At 32.0% G+C, this 26,485-nt stretch overlaps 5 protein-coding genes and 1 long non-coding RNA gene across 13 annotated transcripts in view; 3 read left to right on the plus strand and 3 right to left on the minus strand.

The window, feature by feature from the left end:
- Positions 1 to 641: 641 nt before the first annotated feature.
- Positions 642 to 2,305, plus strand: LOC145968494 (uncharacterized). Its single transcript, XM_083093994.1, has 2 exons — positions 642 to 1,317; positions 1,443 to 2,305. Exons 1-2 carry the CDS (start codon positions 911 to 913, stop codon positions 1,960 to 1,962), a joined length of 927 nt encoding a protein of 308 aa, XP_082950120.1. The 5' UTR covers positions 642 to 910; the 3' UTR covers positions 1,963 to 2,305.
- On the minus strand, positions 2,015 to 3,754 carry LOC145968495 (phosducin-like protein 1). Its single transcript, XM_083093995.1, has 4 exons — positions 3,565 to 3,754; positions 3,191 to 3,454; positions 2,587 to 3,001; positions 2,015 to 2,408 (listed from the first exon to the last, which is right to left on the minus strand). The coding sequence occupies exons 2-4, from the start codon at positions 3,389 to 3,391 to the stop codon at positions 2,179 to 2,181; spliced, it is 846 nt and encodes a 281-aa protein (XP_082950121.1). The 5' UTR covers positions 3,392 to 3,454; positions 3,565 to 3,754; the 3' UTR covers positions 2,015 to 2,178.
- A 377-nt stretch (positions 3,755 to 4,131) lies between these two features.
- Ints9 (integrator complex subunit 9) lies at positions 4,132 to 10,147 on the plus strand. Its single transcript, XM_083094642.1, has 11 exons — positions 4,132 to 4,381; positions 4,803 to 4,997; positions 5,147 to 5,309; positions 5,385 to 5,626; positions 6,204 to 6,450; positions 6,884 to 7,064; positions 7,159 to 7,394; positions 8,516 to 8,727; positions 8,847 to 9,032; positions 9,150 to 9,344; positions 9,481 to 10,147. The coding sequence occupies exons 1-11, from the start codon at positions 4,373 to 4,375 to the stop codon at positions 9,598 to 9,600; spliced, it is 1,986 nt and encodes a 661-aa protein (XP_082950768.1). The 5' UTR covers positions 4,132 to 4,372; the 3' UTR covers positions 9,601 to 10,147.
- On the minus strand, positions 10,005 to 13,519 carry LOC145968830 (FUN14 domain-containing protein 1). 7 transcript variants are annotated; one of them, XM_083094650.1, is made up of 5 exons: positions 13,217 to 13,353; positions 12,470 to 12,634; positions 12,180 to 12,375; positions 11,814 to 11,892; positions 11,335 to 11,471 (listed from the first exon to the last, which is right to left on the minus strand). In XM_083094650.1, exons 1-4 carry the CDS (start codon positions 13,285 to 13,287, stop codon positions 11,815 to 11,817), a joined length of 510 nt encoding a protein of 169 aa, XP_082950776.1. In that variant the 5' UTR covers positions 13,288 to 13,353; the 3' UTR covers positions 11,335 to 11,471; position 11,814. The 7 variants fall into 7 exon arrangements, with proteins under 7 accessions (XP_082950771.1, XP_082950769.1, XP_082950770.1 ...); XM_083094648.1 differs by having other exon boundaries at positions 11,336 to 11,471; positions 11,778 to 11,892; XM_083094645.1 differs by lacking the exons at positions 11,814 to 11,892; positions 13,217 to 13,353 and adding an exon at positions 13,360 to 13,519 and having other exon boundaries at positions 10,005 to 11,471.
- A 265-nt stretch (positions 13,520 to 13,784) lies between these two features.
- Positions 13,785 to 14,385, minus strand: LOC145968832 (uncharacterized). Its single transcript, XR_014437878.1, has 2 exons — positions 14,121 to 14,385; positions 13,785 to 14,029 (listed from the first exon to the last, which is right to left on the minus strand). It is a non-coding gene; the product is annotated as an uncharacterized LOC145968832 (long non-coding RNA).
- A 1,192-nt stretch (positions 14,386 to 15,577) lies between these two features.
- Utx (Utx histone demethylase) overlaps positions 15,578 to 26,485 on the plus strand; it is an 81,190-nt gene continuing 70,282 nt past the window's right edge. Inside the window, exons 1-3 of one of the 2 annotated variants that reach the window (XM_083094651.1) lie at positions 15,578 to 15,883; positions 16,647 to 16,903; positions 17,304 to 17,412. In XM_083094651.1, coding sequence (XP_082950777.1) covers positions 15,816 to 15,883; positions 16,647 to 16,903; positions 17,304 to 17,412 — 434 coding nt within the window. In that variant the 5' untranslated portion in view covers positions 15,578 to 15,815. Of the gene's footprint in view, positions 15,884 to 16,078; positions 16,231 to 16,646; positions 16,904 to 17,303; positions 17,413 to 26,485 lie in introns of those variants that run through there. The other variant, XM_083094652.1, reaches the window with a different exon arrangement.

Below are 26,485 nucleotides of genomic sequence, written 5' to 3' on the forward strand. Positions count from 1 at the left end.
ATTATAATGTAAAATTAAGGAAAAAATTGTTTAAAACAATCATTTAAAATTCTGAATTTTTAAAATAATTTTATATATTACTACCATGTATATATGGGGTGGATATACGGACTTCGTATCGCAAAAAATTTAAGTTTCATAAAAAATTGTTTCAGACAAAAGTTGTAGGGTGTTAAAAGATCTATTTACTGACGCCATGAGTTTGACCTTGGATGGCGTCGCCAAGGTGTCGATTAAAATAGCCCACCCTGTATACAAGGGGTTGTTTCTGCCCTTAAAATCGCTTCTCCGCAGATAAAAAAAACTACGTGTCTATTATTTTGCATAGTTTTACAAGTGTACAAAGTTTCATTAGAATCCGTGACAATTGGGTACCTTTACTTGTAAGTAATATAAGGTATATAGAAATATTTTAATTATTGTTAATAATAAAGTATTTTAATATTTTAAAAATTATTAGAAATATTTTAATTATGGTTAATAATAAAATATTTTAATATTTTAAAAATATTATAAAAATATTTTAGAAATATCTTAATTATTGTTAATAAAAAAATCAATTTAAAAATTTCTCATTATTCAATGCGCATGTGCGAAAGAGGGAGCCAATACACTGCTACCAACTTCCAATTTCCTTGGCTGCGGTCAAAGTGACGCTGAGGATGCTTTGAAGCGTTTGATTGACCATCAGGTTAAAGAAATCTTTACTCCTTTTACCCTGATTTGATCCTTGTCTGACTTATCTCGTTGGAGTCTCATCTTTAGTTCAGATAGTAGTATATCTGAGTAGTCCGGATACGAACTATATAACGGACATGAACCATTTATTACGTTTGTTACCGAGCGTAACAACGTAGTTTATGTCCACTTTCTCAGGGGGCGCATCAGGACATGTGTCCGCTGAAGCGGGATGGCCGCTCTCAGGTTTCTCTCTGTAAAAAGTAATAATGATAAAGTTGGATTAATGCAAGACACGAATGAAATTGAGAAAGCGATGAAGTCTTTTTCATTGTGTGAAAAAAATATAAGCGAGCACAGAAAAGCCAATATTCTTTACCAATGTGTGAAGGAAGCATCCTTGAATCACAAAGATGTTCTGTCTAAGAGCACAGCAAACAAACTGCGAGTACTGCTCTTAAATTATGAACTTGACAAGTATATGCATCTTCCTTCATCAATGAAACATATGCAGGATGAACTGATGCTTTTAGGAATTATCGATTTGCCATCATCTGATTTACATCCTGATGAGAAATTGGAGATTAAATGCTGCATTGAAACAATGCTTCGAGAAAAAATACACAATATGATGTTAAGGTAAATTTGTCATTATTACTATTTAAAAAGTAATTTTATTAGCTTAATATATCTATCAATATCTAGTATAACATATATAAATTTTAATATTTTATTAATAATATATTCATATCTGTACATTACAGATATGAAGAATTAGGAGGAGATGTCAAAAAGGCATTGAAGAGCAATGAATGCAATGTTCATAGTAAATTCCCAGAATATTATGACATACCAGCAGTAGAGTGGAAGAATAAAATTGAGGAATTAATTTTGCAATGCAAAAGCGATTCTCTGAAATATATAAAATTAATCGACAGATGGAATAAGATGAAATATGAGGATATGAACCAAGCATATTTGGAGAAAGCAGAACATTTACTACTGCAGGCGCAAGTTGCCGAGCTGCAAGCAAAACTAACAAATCTTTCTTGTACAATCAGAATGTTCAAGGAGACTCCAACCACAATCGTCGCTTTCAAAATGCTAAACCAACTAGTTGAGGAGAAATTGAAAGCAATCCAAGACGAAATTCGTCAAAAGGAAGATTTAAAGAAGCTTTATGACAATTTGAGAAACACAGAATACGATAAGATATTGGAAAATTACTCACAGCTTTGCAATGCAATAAAAAAAAAGAAACATATTTTAGACAAGTTAAAATAAAATTGGAGAATATTTTGATAATAAAATTAAATATTTAATATATAAAAATAAGTATTTTTCTATAAAAATAAATATTTATATCTTATAATCTTTATATTTGATTCTTCTTCGTTAAACATCTTACACATTGTGTAGTTTTTAATTAATATATTATTCGACATCGTTTATTAAAAGATCTCTTGCGAAATTAAATTATCTTAATATTAAAGTTTCTTTTTAATTACTAGAGGTCTCGTTTTCGTTCTTTGAAATGATGAGAGGTACACAGTTTTTGTCAATTAGCATTCCATGTTCAATGAGAAACATCTCTACATCTGATGAATAAAAATCCATTCCCAGATGATCTGTCATGTGTACAAAATTTCCTATAACTTGTCCTTTTTTATATACCAACAACGCTGGCACGCCAAACTTTTTGAATTGTTTGCTGAGACCTGCAATTGAGCCTGAAAGAGCGTAATATAAAAGATTTTAATTGAATTTATTAAAATTGTTGAAAAATAAAAAAAGATTCTATTGATTTATAGTTTTAAAATTGATGATGACAGAAGCATTTTAAATTTATCTAATTAATGATGGCTAATAAAACTTGTATGCATAATTTTTTTTTTAATTAACACAAACCTAGAATCCTACAAAATTTCACACGAGGATATTCTTCAGCGAGAGATATCAAGCATCCATTCATAGCTTCACAACCAGGTACATTATTTTCATAAATATGAACTATAACAGTCACTGATTTGTCTTCTTCATCGATGGCTTGCAAAAATTGATCCGCACTCTCTAAATCAATAACTTTTCCAAAGTAAAGCTTCTCTGTTTTTGCAAGCATTTCTTTCATTCTCTGCTTCTGGTATTCCAATAGGAAGTCATCGGTCAATAAATTTTCCAAATCCGGATCTGTCTCGTTCAGCTTTTCCTTCTCCTCGTCCAAAGCACTGCGACATGTTAAACTCAGTTTTTTAATCAACTGCAATTTTTCTCTTTCTTGTAATTCTCGCTTTTCTGCTTCTAGCTGCTTGTATCTTTGCCAATCCTATCAAAAATACATGTCAATTTAATATTACAAGTTTCTTATTATTTTCTTAATATTAACAGTTATTTTTTTTTATGTATATTGGATAATAAGATTTAAATATAATTACCTAGATTTTAATATCTTTTCCACAATTAATAATTACAATATATTACAAACTAGAATTAGCATCACAAGCTCATTTTATACCTTTATCACACCTTTAGGTCCTGTATTATTCGAAACTCCATCCCATTCTGCAGGCGCAACATATTGCGCATTATCCTCAATACATTTTACATCATTAGCTTCCTCATTGGAATCTTCAGAATCATTTTCCTCATCTTCACTCGAACTGCTACAGTAGTAGTGCAACTTCTCTCCCAAAATTTTATCTTCCAAAGTCGACATGATATCAGAGTATTATATAGGAATGGATTATATAAAGTTATATATGGATTATATATAATTGATCTGAAAATAATAACAAAGTGAACTACATAAATATATGCAGGATAACAGGATTCTCTGTAATCATCAGTTATATAATTGACAAAGTAATTCCTGATTTAGGTATACAAGACCTGTAATTTAATGGAAGGAACACATTAAAACATTAAAAACTCGGAATAATGAATTTTAATTTTACGATAATCAATTTTAAAGAACTTTGCTGAATATTATACGAGTGTAATTGGATTTTTAGCTTTCTTTTTACATCAGCAATAAATTAATATTTATATAAAGCGTAGACACAACGAACTACGTAGCCATTTCCAGGAAATTTCTTAACGGATAACATATCTAGAAATTGTGGTTCTGTTCCGTGCTATGTGTCGGTAATACAGATGGCAATACACAGGCAATAAGAACAGAAATAGTGTCTATTCTCTGCTCCTATTGGCGAATATTTTCTATTCCGCGTTTTTAGGGAGTTGCGATTGACCATAGCCAATTATATTAACCTGTGCCTAGGGTAACCAGCAACGATTAGCCAATCAGAGAGTTCTATTTTGAATTGGCCAATCGGCGACGTGGTCAATCGGGCCACCCGCGTTTTTATTGGTGAATAGTTTTTATTTCCTATTCCTATTGGCTGTTGCCTTTACACTTCTTCTGCAGCGAACCTTTTTATGTTTTGTTCTGTATTTCTCACGTCCATGGGGATCAGATAACCTAAAAGCGGATTCTGACGTCTTTTCGCTTGATTTGAAATGACTTGTCGTAAAAATGGAATAAAAATCGATTCAAGACAGAAATGTATGAATTAGAAGTAGTAAACCCGCAAAAAATTATCTGAAGAGAAAATTAATTCGAAGAAAGTCGCTTTGAAGTACATTTTTTAATCGCACATACTGGATATTCTTATGTGGATTGTGTAAATAATTCGTGATGAAACTGGTAACTATGCTTCTTTTAATATAACATTTTGTTTTAAAATATCCATTTAAAGAAAAAAAAACACAGTAAACGTGTTTTCGAGATACGTGACAATTTCTTGACATAATCTTAAAATATAAGAAATATAATTTCAAATTTAAAATCTCAAATCGATGAGTGACATTTACAACTTATAAGCATATGATTAAAAATAAAACTGGCTTATCTACTGGTCGCTTTAATTATGTAATAAATACATCTAATTGTATTGTGGTTGACAATTTCAAACTAAAATCTCCATGTGTGTAAATTTTTTCTGAGGAAAATATTATAGAAAAATTAAGATAAACAGCAAATGATAGAAGATCAAACAGATAATGCAATATTAATATAATCTAAGTTGATATTTATAAGATTAATTAATTGAGACTTTTATATCTAGTATTGCCTATCAAGCGAGCCAACAAAGCCATGCCTGGTCTTAAGCTTCAAAGGAATCACAATGATGTTGGATTGCGGTTTAAACATGCAATCTATTTTACACTTTATGCCCTTGCCGATGGTTCCTAGTAGCAAGTTTAATTCCTTACCAACATGGTTCCCACGTGACAATCAGCAAGATTGGCAAGTCGAAGGAGTTAGTATTTAATCAGAGAAAAGTGTTTGGTGTTTGCGATATACTCTTTTGTAAAATTTGCTCTTTAAATTATTTTAAATAGTAATTAAAAATCAAAATACTTTGAAAAATAATTTTAATTTATTTATTGTATTTATTTAAAAAAAAAGGAGCTGAAGGAATGTTGCGGTAGAGTGTTTGTGGACTCAGTTCCAGAATTCTCTCCTCCTTTGGAGAAAATAATTGATTTCTCAGAGATCGATGCAATTCTAATATCCAACTACACCTGCATGCTTGCTCTACCATTTATAACGGAAGGCACAGGCTTCAAAGGTACTTAAGCATAAAAAACAGTAAATAAATAAATATATATAAATTATAATCTATAGAAATTATAATGATTTGAAGGTATAATATATGCCACTGAGCCGACCTTGCAAATCGGACGATTTTTCATGGAAGAACTAGTGGAATTTATCGAGCAGACTCCGAAAGCGACAATGGCCAAGCATTGGAAGGAAATGTTGCATATGTTGCCACCTCCATTAGCAGATGTTATTAAACCGAAATCTTGGAGGCATATCTATTCTATATCGGCCGTGAACTCAGCACTATCTCACATCCAGATGGTCGGATATGATCAAAAGCTGGTAATTATGATATATCTTAGTATGAAATGTCTTTTGTTGGCTGATAAAGTTCAGTGAGTAGGAAAAACTAAAGTAAATTCCGGATTTTTTATTGCCCCAGACTTTACTCAATGGACTAAACTGGCAAAAACTATGAAAATAACTAATACTAAAATATATTTATGTAATTTTATGCAAAAATTTATATTTTTTATTAAATCATAGCTTTAGTTATCAAGTCATACTAATCATTACAATTTAAAAAAAATAAAATCATAAAATCATTTTAGTTTAAATTAATGTGTGAAATTTTTAAAACAAAATCATTGGAAATTTAAATGTTACTAAATTATATATATACAATTTTTAATTTAATAAAAACATAATTACATATTAAAAATTTTTATTAATATAGGCTGATTTGCGTTCATCATTTAACATCTTGTAGCAAAACATTAATTTATTTGTTACATCGATTCCTAATCTACTATAGATTTTATTTTGGATAAAGCTTAAATTCTAATTGAAACAAAAACTCTCAATTAATATTCACATGAAGTCATTTACAGACAGCGACTTACATTTGACTTATTTCCAGGATATATATGGTGCACTAACAGTTACGCCAATCAGCTCAGGTTACTGTTTAGGTAGCAGCAACTGGCTGATATCCTGTGACCATGAAAAGGTTGCTTTCGTCAGCGGCTCGTCCACGTTGACTACTCATCCGAGACCTATGGAGCAAGCTACATTGAAGCACGCCAATATGTTGATACTAACGGGTTTAACGCAAACACCGACCGCTAATCCGGATACGATGCTCGGAGAATTGTGTATGACTGTCGGTAAGATTAATCGGGGTATTTTGTAAATCGTCGAAATTCCTACTTTCATACTCGAATATTCGAAATCATGAAAATTGCGCCGACAATAAAAAGAAATTTTACAGTATTAAAAATACTGCATCACTGTCAAAAAATAAAAAAAAAATGCAAGTAAATAAAATTTTTTATTTTTTTTCTCTAGCTCATATTCATAAAATTATTGAAGCGTAAAATAATAATAATAAAATATAATTTCATAATATTTATATATATTTTTGTTCATTAAAATAACGACTTCTCTGTATTTATAAGTGATGCAATACCTTTGATCAGTACTATTTTTTTTATTTGCATTTGCAAAGAAGTAATCTTGTCGATTTTATCGAATATTATTCCGTTAATTACTCCAATAAGCTTGAATTAATTTTTTTTCCTTGCTGAAAAAATTTTGTAGCTGTAACTCTTAGGGCCGGTGGATGCGTTCTGATACCTTGCTATCCTTCTGGCGTCGTGTATGATTTATTCGAATGCTTAAGCACTCATTTGGACAAATCAGGCTTCACGCAGGTTCCTCTATTTTTCATCTCACCAGTGGCAGAGACATCCTTGGCTTACTCGAATATCCTGGCCGAGTGGTACGAATAAATAAGGCTACTTAGTACACTAAGAAATTTCCGATATACTCTTCATCAACTTTTTATTCCGTTTATTATTATCCTTTACTTCTAGGCTGTCAACAAATAAGCAAAACAAAGTTTATCTTCCAGAGGAACCGTTCCCACACGCTTTCCTCGTGAAGAACGCCCGATTAAAGCATTATACATCCACGTACGCCGAGGGGTTCAGCAATGACTATCGACAACCGTGCGTAGTTTTTTGCGGCCATCCCAGTCTCCGATTCGGCGATGCCGTGCACTTCGTGCAGTTGTGGGGCAACAATCCCTTGCATACTGTTATTTTTACTGGTATACATACTAATATATATAGAATTTTACATGAGTTATTTAGAAAGTTAGTTAGCAAATTTTTTTCTCACCTACAATGTTATTAGATGTATAAATAAATTTTCTATTATTTGTTCTGAAAAATTCAATATTTATTAACAAATTATACATATACAGTTTAATCATGAAAGTGATCATTATTTTTCAGCATTTTCTTCCATCTTTTAAACAAATTATAGATTCTGGATAGAAAATCTTTTACATGATAAATTCATCAAGTTATTTTCTTGTTTCTTCATTTCTAAATTTTCTGATAAAGCAGCCAAATTCTAGCAATGTAATCTTTGTCACTTTTATCACATAAAGTTCAACAAGACTTTTAGTCAAGTATGATTTACTTGAAGCCGACGAAATAGTAATTGTAAATTGTCGCCAGTTATTTGAGCGAGGAAGTGAAAAGAAAATGACTTTTTACAGAGAGAGGTCTCAGAAAAAATAAATTTTGTATTTTTTTGCATGATAATGTTCGGTCTCATGTCGCGAAATTTATCAAAGACATTATTGGAATTTAGCTGTGTTAATTTCTCATCTGGAATATTCATTGGACATAGCGCCTTCAAATTATTTATTCCAATCGATATAGCACGTCCTGTCTGACAGAAAATTTAGAAATGTTAAAAAAATAAGAAAATAACTTGACAAGTTTATTGCAAGTAAAAATCAAATTTTCTATCGATTCACAAGCTATAAGTTGCCTTAAAGATGGAAGTGCTGAAAAATAATAAGGATTACTTTCATGATTAAACTATAAATGTAAATTTGTTATAACAAATATTGAATTCCATAAAAAATAGAAATTTTATACATCTAATATATCTGAATAAAAAAAAATGTTATGCATCCGCACAAGATAGTTCTATAAACATTTCTTTCTAATATATTTCAATTTATAATAAATATTTATATACATTTATAACTTTCTAAGAACCTCTTTCTCTTTTATATTAATTTATTTTACTCATTTTAATGCGAGAAATTGCATATTTATTTCAATAATATATTACTATTTTATTTATAAATTTTTTTACGTTATATAATATTTAATAGCCTTTTTTTCAATCATATCTTTTATTTTATCGCAGAGCCAGACTTCCCGTATTTGGATGCTCTCGCTCCGTTTCAACCGTTGGCTATGAAAGCCGTGCATTGCCCTATCGACACTTCTCTCAATTTTACCCAGGCCAATAAGCTCATACGAGATTTGAAACCGGAGCATCTAGTTATTCCGGAAGTTTATACACAACCTCCTTTAACGGCGCCGCATAGAACGGATCTAGTCATCGAATCCGTCGGAGTTTGTATTATTTTCCACTTAATGTAACAAGTTATTTCGCAGTTATAATCTTTTGTTATTTATATTATAAATCATTATGTGTATAAAGTACGAATGTATCAACTATCTCTCCGTTCAAGGAAAAACCTTTGATTACGTTTAAACGTGGAGAGGTGATAAAATTGCCGTTGAAGCGAAAGAAGGGTCGTGTATTTATCGAGCCGGAATTAGCTGGCAACATCATACCAAATGAAGTGCGACCCGGTTTAAGTCTCGCTTCCGTTACCGGAGAGCTCGAGGTCAAAGATAATGTATATACGATAAAGGTAATTGTTAATACACATAGAAAAAAATATCAATTTTATCGAAACGCAATATGTAATTTTACATTTATAATTCTTCAAGATGAATAGCAAAGTTTCTGAAAATATGTTAAATTCCAGAATATAGAAGATAGACAGAGCGGAAAAAGGAAGGCATCGTCAGGTTCACCTGCACCCGTCAAAGAGGAAGTACTGAAGGAGCGGAAACACGAATACGGGATTTTGGATCCACAGGAATTGCTGCAGAAGCTCAATCAAGAGGGTTTTCAAGGTGCCAAATTACAACATAGTCCCACTTCTACGAGTATTCATTTGGTATGGTTTGGTTTTCGATACATCTTGATAGTTTTCCAAATGACTTTTTAATAAATAAACATGCGTGCACGAATACGCAAAATTGATATGAAAGACAATTCTACATAAAATTATATGTGTTTACTCTCTCTTGCAGCAAGACGAGGACACTCTTATTCAGATTGGAGACAATTCTACACACATTTTCTGCAATGGTGATCAAAAGATTCGTAAACGTCTCAGGACTATAATAATGCAGTGTCTGAAAAGATTTTAAGACATGATAAACACTTTAGTATTTTGACATCTTATGAGACAAATGTTTTATATTGCTACATAAGTATATAATTTATTGTTTTAAAATATGCATATATTTATTTTCTTCCATTTACACTTTATCCTATTCCATATTAATCTATTAATAATTTTTATATCAAACTATTAGAGGAAGACATGATTGGTAATTTTTAAATTATAGTAGAAAAAGCTTTCTATTATCTAAATAATACTAAAACAAGATTTTAAGTATTAAACGCAATATTCTATGCACGAACTAAAATGTAAAATAATTAAATATGTACACACTTGGAAATAATTTAAAAACCCTTATAGATAGATGAATTGAGTAATTGTTAAATTACTACTACGACAAACATGACTAGTAAAATGAATGATCAAATATTAAATTTGCAGCAAACATCGTTAGGTAATTTTTATTGAGATAATACATGTGTACTAAGGTACTTGTATAAGAAAGAGTATATATAAATGACGCGATAGAAATGTAGATCGATTAAATGTATAAATAACGAGGAAAGAAAAAATCGTGATTCTTTACAATAGTAAGACAAGTATATAATGTACTAACAATAGGTTTGTATCTCCTAAGATTAATTTCTTGCTGCATTCTGAACGAACAAGAAATCTCCTTATTGTATTTTATACGCACACTATACTTTTATATTCATACATATCTGTGCGAATGGCAACAGTAAACTTGATCAATGTTTTAAAATTTGTTTGTAAAAAATATTCCCATTTTTGCAAAGATCACAAAATAGAATAAAATGAATAATTGCAGTGTCTATCAAATTTCAAATAAGTTGATCCTCTTCATGATCTCAGAGACGAGAAAAAATATTACTGACTTTCATTTGTTTGATGTATTAATTCTAGAGAAATTATTGATATAACAATGAGTAAAACTCACTTTATTTGTACTTATTAACAGAGTCCGGATCTTGGTGCCGTTTTCCCCACTCCAAGTGCATGCTACCGGCTAAGCGCCGCGAAAAGCAGTATCGTAAAAAAAAAAAAAAAAATATATATATATATATTAATATAAATATATGTATTATATATATTAATATAAAATATATGTTTATTTAATATTGTACATAATATATAAAATAATATATATTATAATAATATAATATATATTATATAAAATATAAAATAATATAATAAATTATTATATTTTCTTTTTCTACGCGACAGTGCACTCTTTGCTATCATCACTAGACTGGCATAGACGGTACTGCTTTTCGCGGCGCTCGGCCGCTAGCACGCACTTGGAGTGGGGAAAACGGCACCAAAATCCGGACTCTGTTTATTAATTTTGTTCACAGATGAAGCACTCTATGTTTCGTAATGTATTTTCATTTATATGAAAATATTAAACATAGTTATGTGTAAAATCAATTAAAAGCAATTCTAATGTACAGAAGTGAGTTTTACTCATTGCTGGCTAAAAAATAAATCTACTTATCTAGGATTAAGCGTAGTCCGCGCCACCCATTTCTTCAGTTCATTGATCTTGTTCTTCACTTCATTTATGATAGTTCTATTGTACTCGTCGACGACGTCGTCATGATCGACGATGACGACGGAGCAGCTGTCTTTTGGTGCAGCGTAAATATCAATCTTTCTCTTGGTTGCATTCAGAGTGCAGCAATTTACTACCTAGTTAGCAGTGGCGATACCAAACGCGATTCCTGCCGCGAACGAAACTAGAAAGAAGTGGATCTCCTTTGGTTGGAAGATATCATCGTCGTTGATGAAGGCGTGATACCAGCGTCGTGTGCGGTTCTCTCCTTGTTTCAGCAATTGCTCGGCTTTGTCCAGCTTTCTATCGACGAATCTCTCGACCTGGAACGCGATAACTTTTATCAGTAAATCGGGATTTACGCTCTGGAATGGAGTCGATAACTCTTTGAATTCTATATAAGTTTATAATTTTATTTTATACATTTTTATTGACAATTATACAAAAATTATAGCAATATCGATATTATATAATTTTCATTGACATTAAAAGTAATATTAATATCGACTTATTACAGATATTAAAGTCTCAATGATATTTAGACATTGTATGTTATTATTACAGTAGATAGTGTAATACTGTAATACATATTAATATGGACAATGGCAACATACTAAATGTCCGTTTACATTTTTGCATAAAACTTCAAAGTTACTGTTCATTACTTCACCAAGATAGACCGATAATGAAACCACCAAGAAAACTTGTTGCAATGAATGAGTTCTTCCTCCATAGTTTCCCTACCTGCAAATAACAAAATCACTATACTTGTGAAGAGACGCAGAGAAATATATGCAAAATGTTTCTTGGGTCTCATAAGTTATTTAATCGATGTAAGACATTTGTCAAATTTTAAAAACAAAATTATACAATTTAAAGTAATTTCTGTTCATTGAAATAATTATTGTGTCGATATATTTTCTCAAGAGAAACAAAGTTGTTAATCTTTCTTTTCTAAAAAGCTAAAAACAAAACTGAGTAGTATCATTCAATCATAATAATTAGTGGAATTATAACAATTTGAAACTTACCTTATCCATGAATTTTGGAGCCTCGCCGGTTATCTTTTCTTCCATCTTATCCGTTATTTTTTCAGCCTTTCTTGTAATCTTGTCCCAATTAATTTTAATGTAACCTTGATGCGCAGCAATTTGCAACATGATAATTCCACCACCGACTGCACAGGCTGCTATCTTTCCGACCTTCATGGTTATAAATCCAGTCACCCTAATTAATAAAATATCCATGATTAGTACAAGAAATACCTTAAACCAGATAAACACTTTTTTTAATTTGACAAATAATTGCATATAAAATATACCATCCTGATGTGCTACCAATGATGATCTGTTTAGTCGCCGATGACTTGCTCACATCGCCCATGATTTTCTCCAAGATGGATTTCGCCTCTTTTGCAGCATCTATACTGTAGGCTTCTTTGTTCGCTTCTTCTTTATTTCTTTTAGCCGCAGGCACACTCATTTTGCTGTCGAAAAGAGAAAAGAAATTACAATTACAATAAAGAAACTTGTATTTACATAAAGAATTGTGTAAATATTTTACTTCGTAATTTTTTAATTTTAAGGTACATGTTACATACAAGTTTATAGTATAAATTTTACTTTTTTACTCTTATAAAATTTTACATGAGAAAAAAAATAGATATTAATGTATAAAATTCTATCCATAAAAATGAAATAAAATAATGGAGTAAAATAATGAAAATTGAAAAAAATGGAAAAAATGGAGTAAAATAATGAAAATTTCCTCCAAGTTTCTTTAGCTAATAACAATTATTTTATCAACTATCTCACGAGCAATCAAAAGGATTAAAATAGAAATTCCATTAAAATGTGTTATTATTCGAGACGCGAATCTGCGTCACAAACGCAAATATATTGATGACGACATTTCGTGTGGAATTTGCGACGAAACCTTTTCATAAAATTTTTCGACAATTTTTTATATTTTTCGCGACGAGAGAGAAACGTAAGTTGAAGTTGAAAATCGGGGAAAATTTTGATAGGAGGAAGAAATGACGAACTGAAAGGAAACAAAGGACGACTACCGTTTGAGTTTTTTCATTCCTGAGCGAAAGACACTCTTGATCGGCATGATATCGAGCACTTTAGGCCGCATCACATCGCAGAGATACAGATACTTCGATTGAAACGTACGATATTCCTCGATATTTAATCCAACGACACTCACCTCCTCGACAAAAATGCTTCTCGAAGCCAGTTAGAGGCGGCAACTCAGTCTGTCAGATCGAACGTAAAAATAATATCTTGTGATAATTTCGAGAGCAGAACGGCTCTTCGTTTATTTGCACTTACTGCACTTTTTGCCGGATGGCAGCTGATCGACCAGGTCGTCAATTGGCCAATTCAAACTAGAACTCTTTGATTGGTCAATCGTTGCTGGTTACTCAAGACATAGATCGATATAATTGGCTGTGGTCAGTCAAATGGGATGCTCCCCTTTTGTCTTTTCCTCTCTCTCGCTCTCGCGGTTTAAATTTGAAATGTAGAAATATTATTTTCCTTGCAGACTAACGAGTGAACAGCATTTCTACTCTTGCCTTGTTTTCTTTGCGTTCGATCTCTTTTCGATAAAATAAAGTAAGTATAAAATAATAGGGTAAAAAGGGACATTTATTTTGAAAATTCTCACTCACATACAAAAGGAAATTTATTTTCCTTAAAGAAACTGAAGCGTATATATATATTGTCAACGAGCTCTTTAAGAATTATTGTTATAATTTTAATTCATAATTATTGGGAGTACAAATTAGTTCGGTCCGTTTTCAAAAGATGGCTCTGGCTGTTATGGATGTTTTATAGTGACAGCTGATTTCGGTGGTTTCAGAGAGGTTAGACATCTGTAATAAGAAAGACTAGGGTCCATATTCTGAATCCTCTTTTATCGATAAAAGAGGATTCAGAATATGGACCTTTGTCTCTAATACTCACAGCATCAGTCCGCTTATTTTCTATTATCAATTTGTATTTTGTTTATTAATGATACAAGTACCAGTTTTTCCTCATGACAAAAATTTGGTGTTCGTATACGATTTGTTTTGATATCCATTTTCGTTTTGCGATGAGGTATCGTAATGAGAACGAAGCTGAATATTAATTAAAATAGCTTGTAAATAGCTTACCGAATTTTGTTTCAGTGGTTGGCATCACTACTTAACTACTAGTTAAGCCGCTAACTGGCCACTGTTGAACTGGGCCTAAATCTTGTGCAATCACTGCAACCAAATTGCTTTTCAAAATTGCATAGTGTGATATAGAAAAAATTGCAATTTATCGCAGTAATCAAATTGCTGCAACAAATTGCATAGTCAGATACAGGCTTTGGCCCATATTCTGAATCCTCTTTTATCGATAAAAGTGCCTCTAAAAGTGGCATATAAGCCTTCTGATTGGCTACAGGCCACTTTTAGAAGCACTTTTATCGATAAAAGAGGATTCAGAATATGGGCCTTTATGTACACGCACCGGCAGGAATGGTGTCCCGGTATGCTTGTGTGACGCTCACTGATGTCACACTCACACAAGCGAAGCGCGCATGTACGCGGGCTGGGCAGCGAGAGAGAAAGTGGGGGTAGAGTAGTGGGGGGCATTCCGATGTTGCGTCCTTCGCGCACGACATAAGAGCGAGAGAGAAAACACTATAAGACGTGATACCGAGTTAGAGGTGTCCGATAGCCATCTCTCTCGCTCGATGTTCAAAAGAGAGAGTGCGAGCGAGACAGCTATATACCGCGTGGGACACCGCGCTATTTCTATACGTGTCTCTTGCGCTCTAGTATCGATATGCGTACTTTTCTTTTCTTTCTTTAAGAAATGCGGCTTAATCGCGTGCACTAAAGGTCGGCATTCATTCTATTAAATTAAATAATAATTAAATTACATAAAAGATAAAATTTAATGAAGTAATAAATTCTTGGCTACGTGCGCGCTTCGCGCGTGTGCGTATGACGTCGGCCGTCACACATACATACCGGGACACCATTCCTGCCGGTGCGTGTACATAACATCAACCAATCACAAACGTGACTGCTGTCCACCAACGTTACGCATGCGTGAGAATTTAGTACATAAATTTCGTGGACATGTATTTGACGCAAGTTAAGGCCATCACACACAAAATTGCATAGCTGCATATGCATAACATAAGACCATATGGACCAATGAGCATCGAGTATTATGTTATGTAAGTCAATATGGCGACTTAATACTCGATGCTCATTGGTCCATATGGTCTTATGCTATGCATATGCAGCTATGCAATTTTGTGTGAGAGCCCTTAGCGGTCTAGTATATAGTATAGATGTCTGTGGCTCGGGCGCGCTCGGGCGCAGTCGGGCGGTGGTCGGGCGCCGACACTCGCGGCGAGCGGCGTAGTACACACGGTGCGTCCGTGCGCGTCGCGTCAGTTCGCGCTGTTGCCGTCGTCGTCGTCGCCGTCGCCGCCGCCACTACTCCGTCGATATCCTCGACTTCGCCGCGATGAGGTGACGGCGCCGCGCGCGCGCTACTTGGTCGACGGCGTAGATCGGGCTTCTTCCGGAGTCGTCGGGTCGTCGCGATCCTCGTTCTCGCGGGGATGCTGTTGTGAACGTCGTCGTCACCTTCCTTCGCGAGCGCGAGTGGAAAATGGCACAGGACACCGACGATATCAATCTCACGCCGCAGGAGTTGCAGACGCTGTCGGAGCTGGACAGGTAAAAAGAAAAACGCGACAGTCTTTTTTCCCTTTCTCTCTCTCTCTCTTTCTCTCTTTCTCTCTCCGCGATCGCATTTCCAGGATGCGTTCGTTCGCGCGACATTTACGCACACGTCACACGGCCTAACCTAGAAATGCGGCGCGTTTGACAGCGCGCTCGCGTGCGCAACCTACTGACACCCTTTCCGCTTGTATCGCGCTTCGCGGCGAATATGCCGCGAAATTTTCCGTTGCGAAAGGACGAGATTAATCTCGATTCTCCTGCTCGCGAAATCCCGATTGGGAATAATTTATTCCCAGGGACGCGTAAACCTTGATTACATTAACATGATGAAAATTCCAGAAGCAAGTTCGAATGGCAGTGTCATGTACACTTCCTCTCGATTAAAATACTTCCGATCTGTCTTTCAATTTATATTCTTTTTTTTTTTTTCAAGATAAGAAATGTCATTTTCAAGGAAAAAAATATTACGCTTTGAATATTTATTATGAAGATACAAGCTTCTAGATAAGCATTTTAACACAACGATACATTCTGAAATATTGATGGGATTTTTTTTTCAGAACTTTTGTACGATTAAAAATATCTTTAAGTGAAAATTCACATGTTAGTATTAAAAGGTTTTGAAAAGATTTTAATATTCTAAAGGATTAGTGTGTAAATTATTAAAATATACATATAACTGTTAGTTCGTCAGATAGAATCTATGTGTATCGCAAATCTCATGTGACCTAATAAAAGCAATTTTTCTGTTGTACAGTCGACAGTTTGGCTTCCTTAAGCTGAACTCTCCGGAGCAGGCAAAGAGGAAGGCTGTAGTCGTTCGTGCAATCAAGTACTTGGAGCGTATGCTGGTTCAAGCTCAGGCGGAGAAGCAACGCAGGAAAGCGGATATTACAAAAGCGAGTTCCGATGAGTCCAAAGAGAATGAGGATGAGGATAAGGGTATAAGCATCGATCCTAAAACCTACTGCAAGCTGGGGCACTTTCATCTGCTCTTAGAAGATTATAACAAAGGTACAGTTTTGTGAATATTTTAGATATTGTACATTATGTCTATTAAAAATTCAGACTAAATTATGAATTAGTCATACGATTAAAGTTTTAGAAAAATAAAAATGTAAAGGTGAAAATGTTATTGAATGTACGAGATAGTTTTTTAATTCTTTATAAACAGTAAAATATTTTTATGTAAACATAAGATGCTATAGGACAATAGATTTTTTATATAAGTCATTAATCATTGATTTAATAACAAAAAATTCATTAAATCATAGTGACAAAAAAATTTCTCCAAATTAAATTCTATAAAAATGTTTTATTTGCTTTTTTTGAGTTGCTATCCTGAATTAACAATTTCTGTTTTATTGTTTTTAATATGATTTAATATAAATTGTAATAAATTTAATTGTTACAGCAATGTCAGCGTATCAGAAATTCTACTCATTGAAAGGCGACTACTGGAAGGATGCTTCGTTTCTGTATGGCCTGGGTCTTGTTTATTTCCACTTTAATGCCTTCCAGTGGTGAGTGCAAATAAAATTTCTCTTTTAATTATATGTGCGTTATAAGATGTAGGTCGCTTTTTGAAACGAATTTTGTTCTGATCATAATTCAGAGTTCAGCAATAGTCAATACATGTTTATATAGAGTGATCTTGCAATTTCAATTTTGATGAAAGAGAATTTAAATTAATTAATCAAAAATATTTATAATTAATCAAAAATATAATATTATACAACTATTAATTTTGGTAAAATTAATATTTATTTTTATTAAATACTCATTCTTATTAAATTTTTATTAATATTTTATTATTATTAAATATTTTCTATTACAGCCAAATATTAAAATTATATCATTGTTAATATAAAGTATTAAAGTTGATTATTTGAAATATATTAAACTCTTTCTATATAAAGATAGAATATTAATTTTAATAAATTTGGCTCAACATCTCTCAACCAAGAAATATATTCTTATCAATTCTTTATTCTGCTGAAATTTTGTTTCATTTGTGAGAAATCTTGCTTTCATCGAAAATTATTTGTATGATTTAAAATTATTTTACAAATAATTCAACAAGTTATTAATACAAATTATTAATATAATTAGATAACAAATCGACTTCATATTTGTAGAAATCTTTTTTTTTTTTTGAATTAAATATTGTGGAGCACTGTATACTTTTTTCATTTTAAGAACAGAAAGTAAAGAGAATATAATTGCTAGAAAAAAGCGTTCGGTCTTATTTTCTGCGCGTAATTCTAAGCGCATTAGACCTGGTCGGATCCGCTGAGTCTTGAGAAGGGAAGGGCTAAAGGGCCCGACCGACGAACGGCAAAAATGGCGCCAGAAAAATGCTGTAATCTCTCTCGTGAGAGAGTTGCTCGCCTTGAGAAGGGGCCGTCGGCCCTTGCGCGATTACACACACATAGAGTTCATCGTTCTTGCTCTTTCTCTCTCTCTCTCTCTCTGTGCATCTTCTATTTATTTTTTAATTTCGTATCGCGCGCGACACTGTCCCTTGCCGATAACAGGCTGACGACCCTTTCAGGCGTCGATAAGGTGCGCAAATCGTCGATAAAGGATATTTCGTTCTCAACGATAACAATTTCGAGGAACATCATTGATTTGAAATATTAATAATGTTTTATCAGGAAATAAATATTATACCATAAAATTTTATCAGGAAATAAATATTATACTATAAAATTATATAAATATTATATTATATAAAAAGCGATTTTTTTTTCTTTTATTAGTTATGTAATTCAAATAAATATTTATTATACATTTCTAATGCTCTCTATATTAATGTATTTCATAAAATTGTTTTTTATTATTATTACATGATTTTTATACACAGGGTGAGTTTTATTTCGTGTGTCAATCTTTTTATCATGCGGGAGATTATCGACTGCATAATAAATTGATCGGTACATAAATGTCAATTTTTTTGATCGACCGTATCGAAGGTTCGAATATAATGTGTACAATAATAATAATAATAATAATAAATACGTAGCTTTAATAATAATAATAATAATAATAAATCCATATTACATAAGTTCAGCTTTTAATTTGCTTTAATTTTACACATTATATTCGAGCCTTTGATACGGTCGGTATGTATATAAATATTATATAAATATTATATAAATATTATAATAATATATTATATAAATATTATATAATATTTATATAATGATATAACATTATATAAATATTATATTATATAAATATTATATAAATATAATATAATTATATAATATTATATAAATATGATATTTCAAATTATAAAATTGTAGATACAACTCAAAATTTTTTTCCAAAAACAGAATTATTAATTTATTATTAATTATGGATTTTTCACTTATTTAATATTACATATTTATTTATATAAATACTTTTTCTACATAAAATTATACAACATATTTTGCCACTTTTAGCGATCGAAGTATATTAAGTGTCAGACTTTAGCGACTGGGGAAAGTTTTCGTCATTAGTTAGTTTCTGTACCGACAGATGTCGCTCACGTCGCGCGCTCGACAACCGAAATGCCTACGTGTCGAACGGCGAAGCTTTCATGGCGGTTTCCCAGCTCAGAGGAGGGTGGGGAGAGGTTAGGTTCGCGCGGGGAGTGGGGAGTGGTTAGGTTTGCACGGGGGGCGATAATAGGCCAAATATGCACGTCTTTCTCTCTCGCGGAACCTGAAATAGAAATTGAGAGAAGTTGTCGTATGCATATAATGCTCTCTCGCCGGAGCAACTGATGTAGATTTTTAGCACAAATAAATCTCGATGGTCGAAATTCACTTAAGAATACCGCCGAATCTCTTCGATCTTATCGGATACGCGCGTTCCGGTATTTGCGATTCGCGACGGAATACATCATGGAAACAGGGCCACCACGTACATCACATGTATACATGTTACATGATTGTTTATGATTCGGCGGCGGAGCAGATTTGACTGCGAAATTAAATCAAAGACTGCTCTGAAAATTTAAAATAAAAATACACGTGACTAGGAAGATAATATATTACCCATATAAATGTAAATTGCGTCATATACATTTTATTTTGTTTTTAAATTTTAACATCATTAATCGAAATATAGCAAATTTTTAATATTATATATATAATACATATAATAAATAAAATGTGTAATATATAATAATATAATATAATAATATATACAATATATATATATATATATATATATATATATATATATATATATATATAATTGTAATATATATGTTATATATTTATATTATAAAAATTCACTAATATTTTGATAATGATTTGCATGATTAAAGTATTACACACACAAAATCTTAGTAAATTTTTATAGTATTTTGATTATGTGTTAATCTAATTTCTTATATTTATATGATATAATTATAATTCAACATTTATTTATTTTATATGACGTTATTATAGATATGTATATGTGATTTTTCTGCCTTTTTTGTCTGCCAAATTCCTCGCGCGAATGCCATTCGTCATGTAGAGTTGTAAATTGGGTCGGCTTCGCTTTAACTACTCCTAATTGTTGACGCTAAAAATAACTCGCGATCTACCCGGAAGATCGCGGATGATACCGGACATTACTCCGCGTATATTCGTCGTATATACATTTCCGCTATAATCGCAACTCGGGGGTCAAGGGTTCGTGCACTAAATCCTCCTTTCGTGTCCTTCGATAAGACAAGTGCATTGGTTTTTCTCATTTCGAAATAATTCATTCTTTTTCATTAATTTAAAATAAAATATTTTATTATTGCTACTAATATTGATATAAATATTAAAATATAAAATATAAAATATTAATATTTATTATTGATTTCTTAGATGTTCAAAATAATAATGCAAGGGAATAATTAATCGCTATAATTATTTTAAAGCACGGAAATGTTGCAATAGATTTGTCGAATTTTTATTCATAATTGTATTAAAATTATTTGCATTTTTAAGTTACGTTTATTTTTTCAATTCAGAATTATTAAAGCGAACAAAAATATATGATTATAATTTTCTTAACATTTTTTATCTTGCATTTTTATTTACTTTAATAATTTTGCATTAATATATTTCATTAATTTATTGGTAAAATAAAATATTAATATTTTATTATTTATTTCTCTGGTACACAGAAAATAACGATGCAAGACATTAATCGCTATAATAATTTTAAAATTGTTTGAAAATATTGCGATAGGTAAGTCACTTGTCAAATTTTGACTCATAATTGTGTCAACATTATTTCCATTTTTAAGTTTTATTTTCTCAAAATTTTCTTATCATTCTTCTGTTTATATTTTTGTTCGCTTTAATAATTCTGCTTTAATATATTACATTCGTGTGTTAATTCAAGCATAACGACACAGAAAATCAGATGATTGCTCGTCAAGCAATTCCTTAATTTCAATACGGAATATCTCATCGCACAATTTAATTCTCAGAGACAGAAAGAGCCAAAACTCTACCAAATTAAACATATACATGTATCAAGAATGAGGTAAGATATACACGGAAACTCTGAAAAAAAGAGATGAAAACCTAAGAGCAGGGTTGCCTTGGAATTCTCGTTCCACTCGCGAGGCTGACATCCGGGGATAAGAAAGAATCGCGTTTTGCGGTCGACCGGTGCACGGGGTCGTCGTCGAACACGCGTAGATAGATAGATGGATAGAGGTAGATACGTAGGGAGAAGAGAGAGAGAGGGAAATTGTAAAATCGATCATTCGTTCGTTTGTTCGCTCGTCTGGATGCATCTCTACGTGTCGTTTCGTAAACGGACTATGGCGGACGTTTGTTCCGTTCCAGCAGCCGAAAAGCCGAACAGGACGACGTTAGCCTGGGGCTAAAATCCCCCAGTCTCTCCCTTCTTCCTCTCCCTCGACGCGATTCTCTCCCTTTCTATGAGCACCCGGCGCGAATATTCATTCGTTGTCGGGAATCTACTCCGAAACTTTGGGCTGACTCTCGCATCACTTGAAAATTTAGAGTATTTAGGATTCATCGAGTTAGTAAAGGTTCCACCTTAATTATATTAATCTTAACTATATATTATAAGGCTCCATTTTTAATTATATATTATAAAATTGATGATTTTTAAGTATTTTTTTTAAATATTAGAAATTGATCTTTTTAGCTTTTTACTTTTTGTCTTTATTGATGTTTAAACAGTATGTATAGTAGTCGGTATTTTTAAATTTTGGATCGATAAATATATAATTTTTTTTACCCAATAAAAATATTTGTGTATAATATGTTTGAGAACAACATGTGATATCCTAGAATGATATCCTGAAATGAAAAGACTCGGTTTAGTTTTATTTCGTAAGATATTTTTGGAATATTGGACCTAATTAGAAAGGGAGAATTTAAAAGATTTTAATATTTAATATTTTTCTGATCTTCAAGAAATGACAAAATTTCAGCAAAATTGAAATATCTAATTTTTAATGCTATTTTGATACTATTTTGATACTATTTTTTTATTTTTTAATTTTTTCTAATGAAAGTAGATTCAATGTCCCAAAAATATCCTATGAAATAAAATTTTACAGAGTTTTTCATTTCAGACAATTATAAGAAGCATGTCAAATTATATATTTTTGAACACACTATGTATAGAGACTCGTATTGAACGAAAAAAGCTAAATATCCATGATTTAAAAATATTTAAACATCAGTACAAACATGTAAGACGCCAAAAAGATCAGTCTCTTATATTTTTCAAAAAATAAATTCTTAAAAATCATCAATTTTTTATATTGTTAGGGTAGACTGAAGCTTTTAGGGATTAATTATTTATATATTTTCCTCGCGAATAGAATTATTATAGGATTATTATTTATATATTTTCCTGGGGAATAAAATTATTACAGAATTATTATTTATATATTTTAAGCGGGAATAGAATCATGAATAGAATACACGAAACACGTGTCATCACGTGTGAATCACCTTTAGGGAGATGCTGCGTCTCGTTTTGCCGGGGGCCAGAGAGAATGGTAACAAATACGTGACTCTCTGGCAAAAGGGTTGCATCATGTGTGCAGCAGCGTGAGAGACGCTTTTCTTACATTTGTATTTAATTTAACACAAATTATATTTAATTAAATTTTTTCCAGAGATATATGTGTATAATTTATTTTAAATCACAATTTTTTTTTAAATTCCAGCGCGATCTCATTACTTAAATAATTCGCTCTTTTTTTAATCTTGTCCTCTCTCGATTGTGCTGTGCGATAATGGAATAATCGATCGTAACTAACGCATATTATTAAATATTATTGAATTTAAATATCAGATAAAATTAATAAAAAAAATTAATTCTTTATTCAAGTAGGCTTTTAATTCTCCCAGTGAGAGTAATCGAAGGGATCATAGTCTTAAGCACTTATTTAATCAATCTAATCGAAATGTTATGATAAAAATAATCGATAAGTTAACGACTTAGCTTATCGCATAAAAAATGTTAATCGTTGAGAAATAGCTCATTACTTTTTCGCGCTCGTCGATAGAAATAGTCGAATAATCGACGAAAGAGGGGGAGAAAGAGACTAATTACCATTTCAAACGATCCCGTTACGAAGTACGGGCGACCATCGCCTACGAATGTGCATTCAATTCTCTGTCAACCCTTCCGTTGGGCTGATAGGGGGCGGACGAATACAAAGCGCAACATGCGCAATTTTATTTACGCTCGTGCTTTGTGTACGTACGTCTGTGTGCGTGAACGTGTGCGTATACGCATCTCTTTCGGGATAGGTGGGACAAAGACCCGAGGAAAAGTGCTCTAGCGCGACACACAATAGCGAAATTCATTATCGAGGGGCCGACCCTTTCGTCTCTGGTTAATCGGACGCTGCGAAGCGTCCGAAAATTTTATTTTCGCGCGTTAACCCGTCACTTTTTTGTCGTAATAAAAAAGTGCAGCGTCGTCTAGCACGCCCGTTTAGCGGATACCGCAAATTTCGCTCACGTCTCGTCTCGTGTTTTCGCTCGAAATCTACCCCCCTAAGTGACTTTACGGTGTACAAAAAATAATTCGTTCAGCTCCCTCGGAAACCTCGTAAATTTCTCTCGGTTGTCACGGTTTTTGACTCGAAAATTTTATTTCGGTCAATTAGTCTCTCTTAAGTTTCTAGTCACAGTGTATTAATAAACATGCTTATTTTTCTGAAAAAATATGGAGAATCTGAAATTCTCAAAGATTTTTTAAAAATCAGGGAATTTTATATTAGATTTCGAGAATTTTTCAAAAAACGATTCTCTTTTTGACAATTTTGTTTTTCAAATTGTATTTACATATATAAAATATATTATAAATATATAAATATATAAATATAAAAATATATTGTATAAATATAAAAATATATAAATATATAAATATATAATAAATATATAAATATATATCTATTTGTTTGAATATATGGAATGTAAAATATCGTACCTTTTATTGTAATTTTTAGTGATAAAACATTTAAAATGTTATGCAGGTGAAAAATGTTTCTTTCGAAAATTATTCAATTTTTTAATACATTTTCAAATTTGAAACTTTGATTCGATTTTTCTTTTTTATTAGTGAAAAACATTAGAAATAGTATAATATAAAGAAAACTTATTAAAAAAATTGTTTCTAGAAAAAATCTTTAAAAAATCCAAAAAATCTTTAACAAAAATTTTCTTCATTTGAAATTTTTGACAAAAAACTTGGAAATTGATGGAATTTTTTTGCAAGATTTGAGTAGCATTTTCTATTAATTGCAGTCGTTATAAATGTTAAGGTTTCGTGATTTCTTGTTTGAAAATATTCTATTAAATAATATGAAGAAAATTACAACAGAAATTACGATAAAAAAATTACAATAGAAACTTTTCTGTCTTGTTTCTTTTCTTTTTCTTTTTTTTCCACGCAGATTTTTATTCATGATGCAGAGCAACAGCTTCGTAGTGTTAAACATAGTGTAATTTATGATTCTTTTTGAAAGTCAAGATACTATCTAGTGTTAGATTCGCAAAGTTAGAATTAATGCAGTAAATTAAAATCTTTTAAGTCATGAAAATATCGAATTGTATGAAACTGTGTAATTTATATCTTTTAAAGTTTTGTCAAGAAACACGATAAAGTCCTCATTTTATTATATTCACGTATTGTATTTATTAACTTTCTATTATTCGAGCCTTTTAACAGAATGTCTCTTCTATTGAAATGAGAATATTTTGTGCAATGTTTTTCTTTGAAGATATCTCTTTTCTTCCAAACATCTCTTCGCCATCGAAAATTGAAAGCTCTAATATCTTAAGAATAAAGAATAAGGTCTTAAAAGATCGAATCTCTGGGAATTCTTACAGGGCTTTATCGTGGACAAAAGGACGATTTGTAACGTGAAAACAAGATTTTCGGATATATGACCTTTTCTTTCTTATTTAACATGCGTAGAATTCGTTCGTAAAATCGTACCCCATCCCCGGCAAAGGAACCTCTTGTATCGCACGTGCTCGTTTCTCGCGAATCGCGCTCGATTTGCATTCGACTTTCGACGAGGTCTCTCGCACGTGCTGTCGCAACCACTGCTGTCGGGTTACGACCGGGTTGTGTGCACCCTGCAGCGAGAGTGCAGAGCTAGGTGCAAGGTGCATGCGAGCTCTGACCCAGATCGCGCGGTCGATATTCCCTGGCCCAGATCCGCTTCCTGAGATTGATATTTTTTCCACGCAAGCTCGATGACGACGCACGAAATTCCTCCTAGAGATTTCTTTATTCACTAGTCTTTCGTAGCGTTGATGAGAGTCCTCGAGAGTCCTTGATGAGAGTAAACTTGACACGGTGTTTTTTTTTTATAATTTGGAATAATTATTATATAAAATTTCTCACAGTAATAAATTATATATCACACTGGTTTTAGTGAGATTAAAATAACAGGTTGTGTATCTATTCTTTGGAAAATATGAATAAATTCTCGGGAGTTTTTTTATATCTGAAAAAATCGGGGAATTTTTATGGAATTTTATTAAAAGTCAGAAAATTAAAAAAAATTCTTTTTTTAGTCTTATATTACAAGCAATTGACAATCCACTGATTGGCTAAATTATGAATATTATATGTATTTAAATAATATATATTATATATCACACTGGTTTTAGTGAGATTAAAGTAAGGTTGTACAGGTTGTATATCTATTCCTTGGAAAAATATGAATAAATTCTCGAATTTTTTGTACCTGAAAAAATCGGGGAATTCTTAGGAAATTTTATTAAGTTAGAAAATTAAAAAAAAAATTCTTTTTTTATTTTTATATTACATGCAATTGACAATCCACTGATTGGCTAAATTATGAATATTATGAATATTATATGTATTTAAATAATATATATTATTGTTGCGTCCGCGGCGACGACCTCGATATATCGAACACACGCGGCACAACTCTTGGCACACGCTTCCACTCGCGCCCTCGCGTACTCGAAATAATGACACGGTTCTTTAGAACACAAGAACTTTAATAAGCAACACAGAACACAGACTCAGAATAATAATACAACGGCTCGTATATAGAGACGCGACCGCTCAGCTTGA

This window comes from Camponotus vicinus, unplaced genomic scaffold (genome assembly GCF_025532165.1).
Source record: "Camponotus vicinus isolate PSW18456_S1 unplaced genomic scaffold, iyCamVici1.0 SCAF_3, whole genome shotgun sequence".
Taxonomy (NCBI): Eukaryota; Metazoa; Arthropoda; class Insecta; order Hymenoptera; family Formicidae; genus Camponotus; species Camponotus vicinus.

Coding starts and splice junctions, on each gene's coding strand:
- LOC145968494 (XM_083093994.1), top strand. CDS start 911: ATGGCCGCTCTCAGGTTTCTCTCTGTAAAAAGTAATAATGATAAAGTT. Junction 1,318..1,442: donor ATACACAATATGATGTTAAG/GTAAATTTGTCA, acceptor TGTACATTACAG/ATATGAAGAATTAGGAGGAG.
- LOC145968495 (XM_083093995.1), bottom strand. CDS start 3,391: ATGTCGACTTTGGAAGATAAAATTTTGGGAGAGAAGTTGCACTACTAC. Junction 3,002..3,190: donor GACCTAAAGGTGTGATAAAG/GTATAAAATGAG, acceptor TATTTTTGATAG/GATTGGCAAAGATACAAGCA. Junction 2,409..2,586: donor GAAATTTTGTAGGATTCTAG/GTTTGTGTTAAT, acceptor ACGCTCTTTCAG/GCTCAATTGCAGGTCTCAGC.
- Ints9 (XM_083094642.1), top strand. Junction 4,998..5,146: donor AAGATTGGCAAGTCGAAGGA/GTTAGTATTTAA, acceptor TTAAAAAAAAAG/GAGCTGAAGGAATGTTGCGG. Junction 7,065..7,158: donor TCGAATATCCTGGCCGAGTG/GTACGAATAAAT, acceptor CTTTACTTCTAG/GCTGTCAACAAATAAGCAAA.
- LOC145968830 (XM_083094643.1), bottom strand. CDS start 13,287: ATGCGGCCTAAAGTGCTCGATATCATGCCGATCAAGAGTGTCTTTCGC. Junction 12,635..13,216: donor GGAATGAAAAAACTCAAACG/GTAGTCGTCCTT, acceptor TCTTTTCGACAG/CAAAATGAGTGTGCCTGCGG. Junction 11,472..12,179: donor CTCCAAAATTCATGGATAAG/GTAAGTTTCAAA, acceptor ATCGCGTTCCAG/GTCGAGAGATTCGTCGATAG.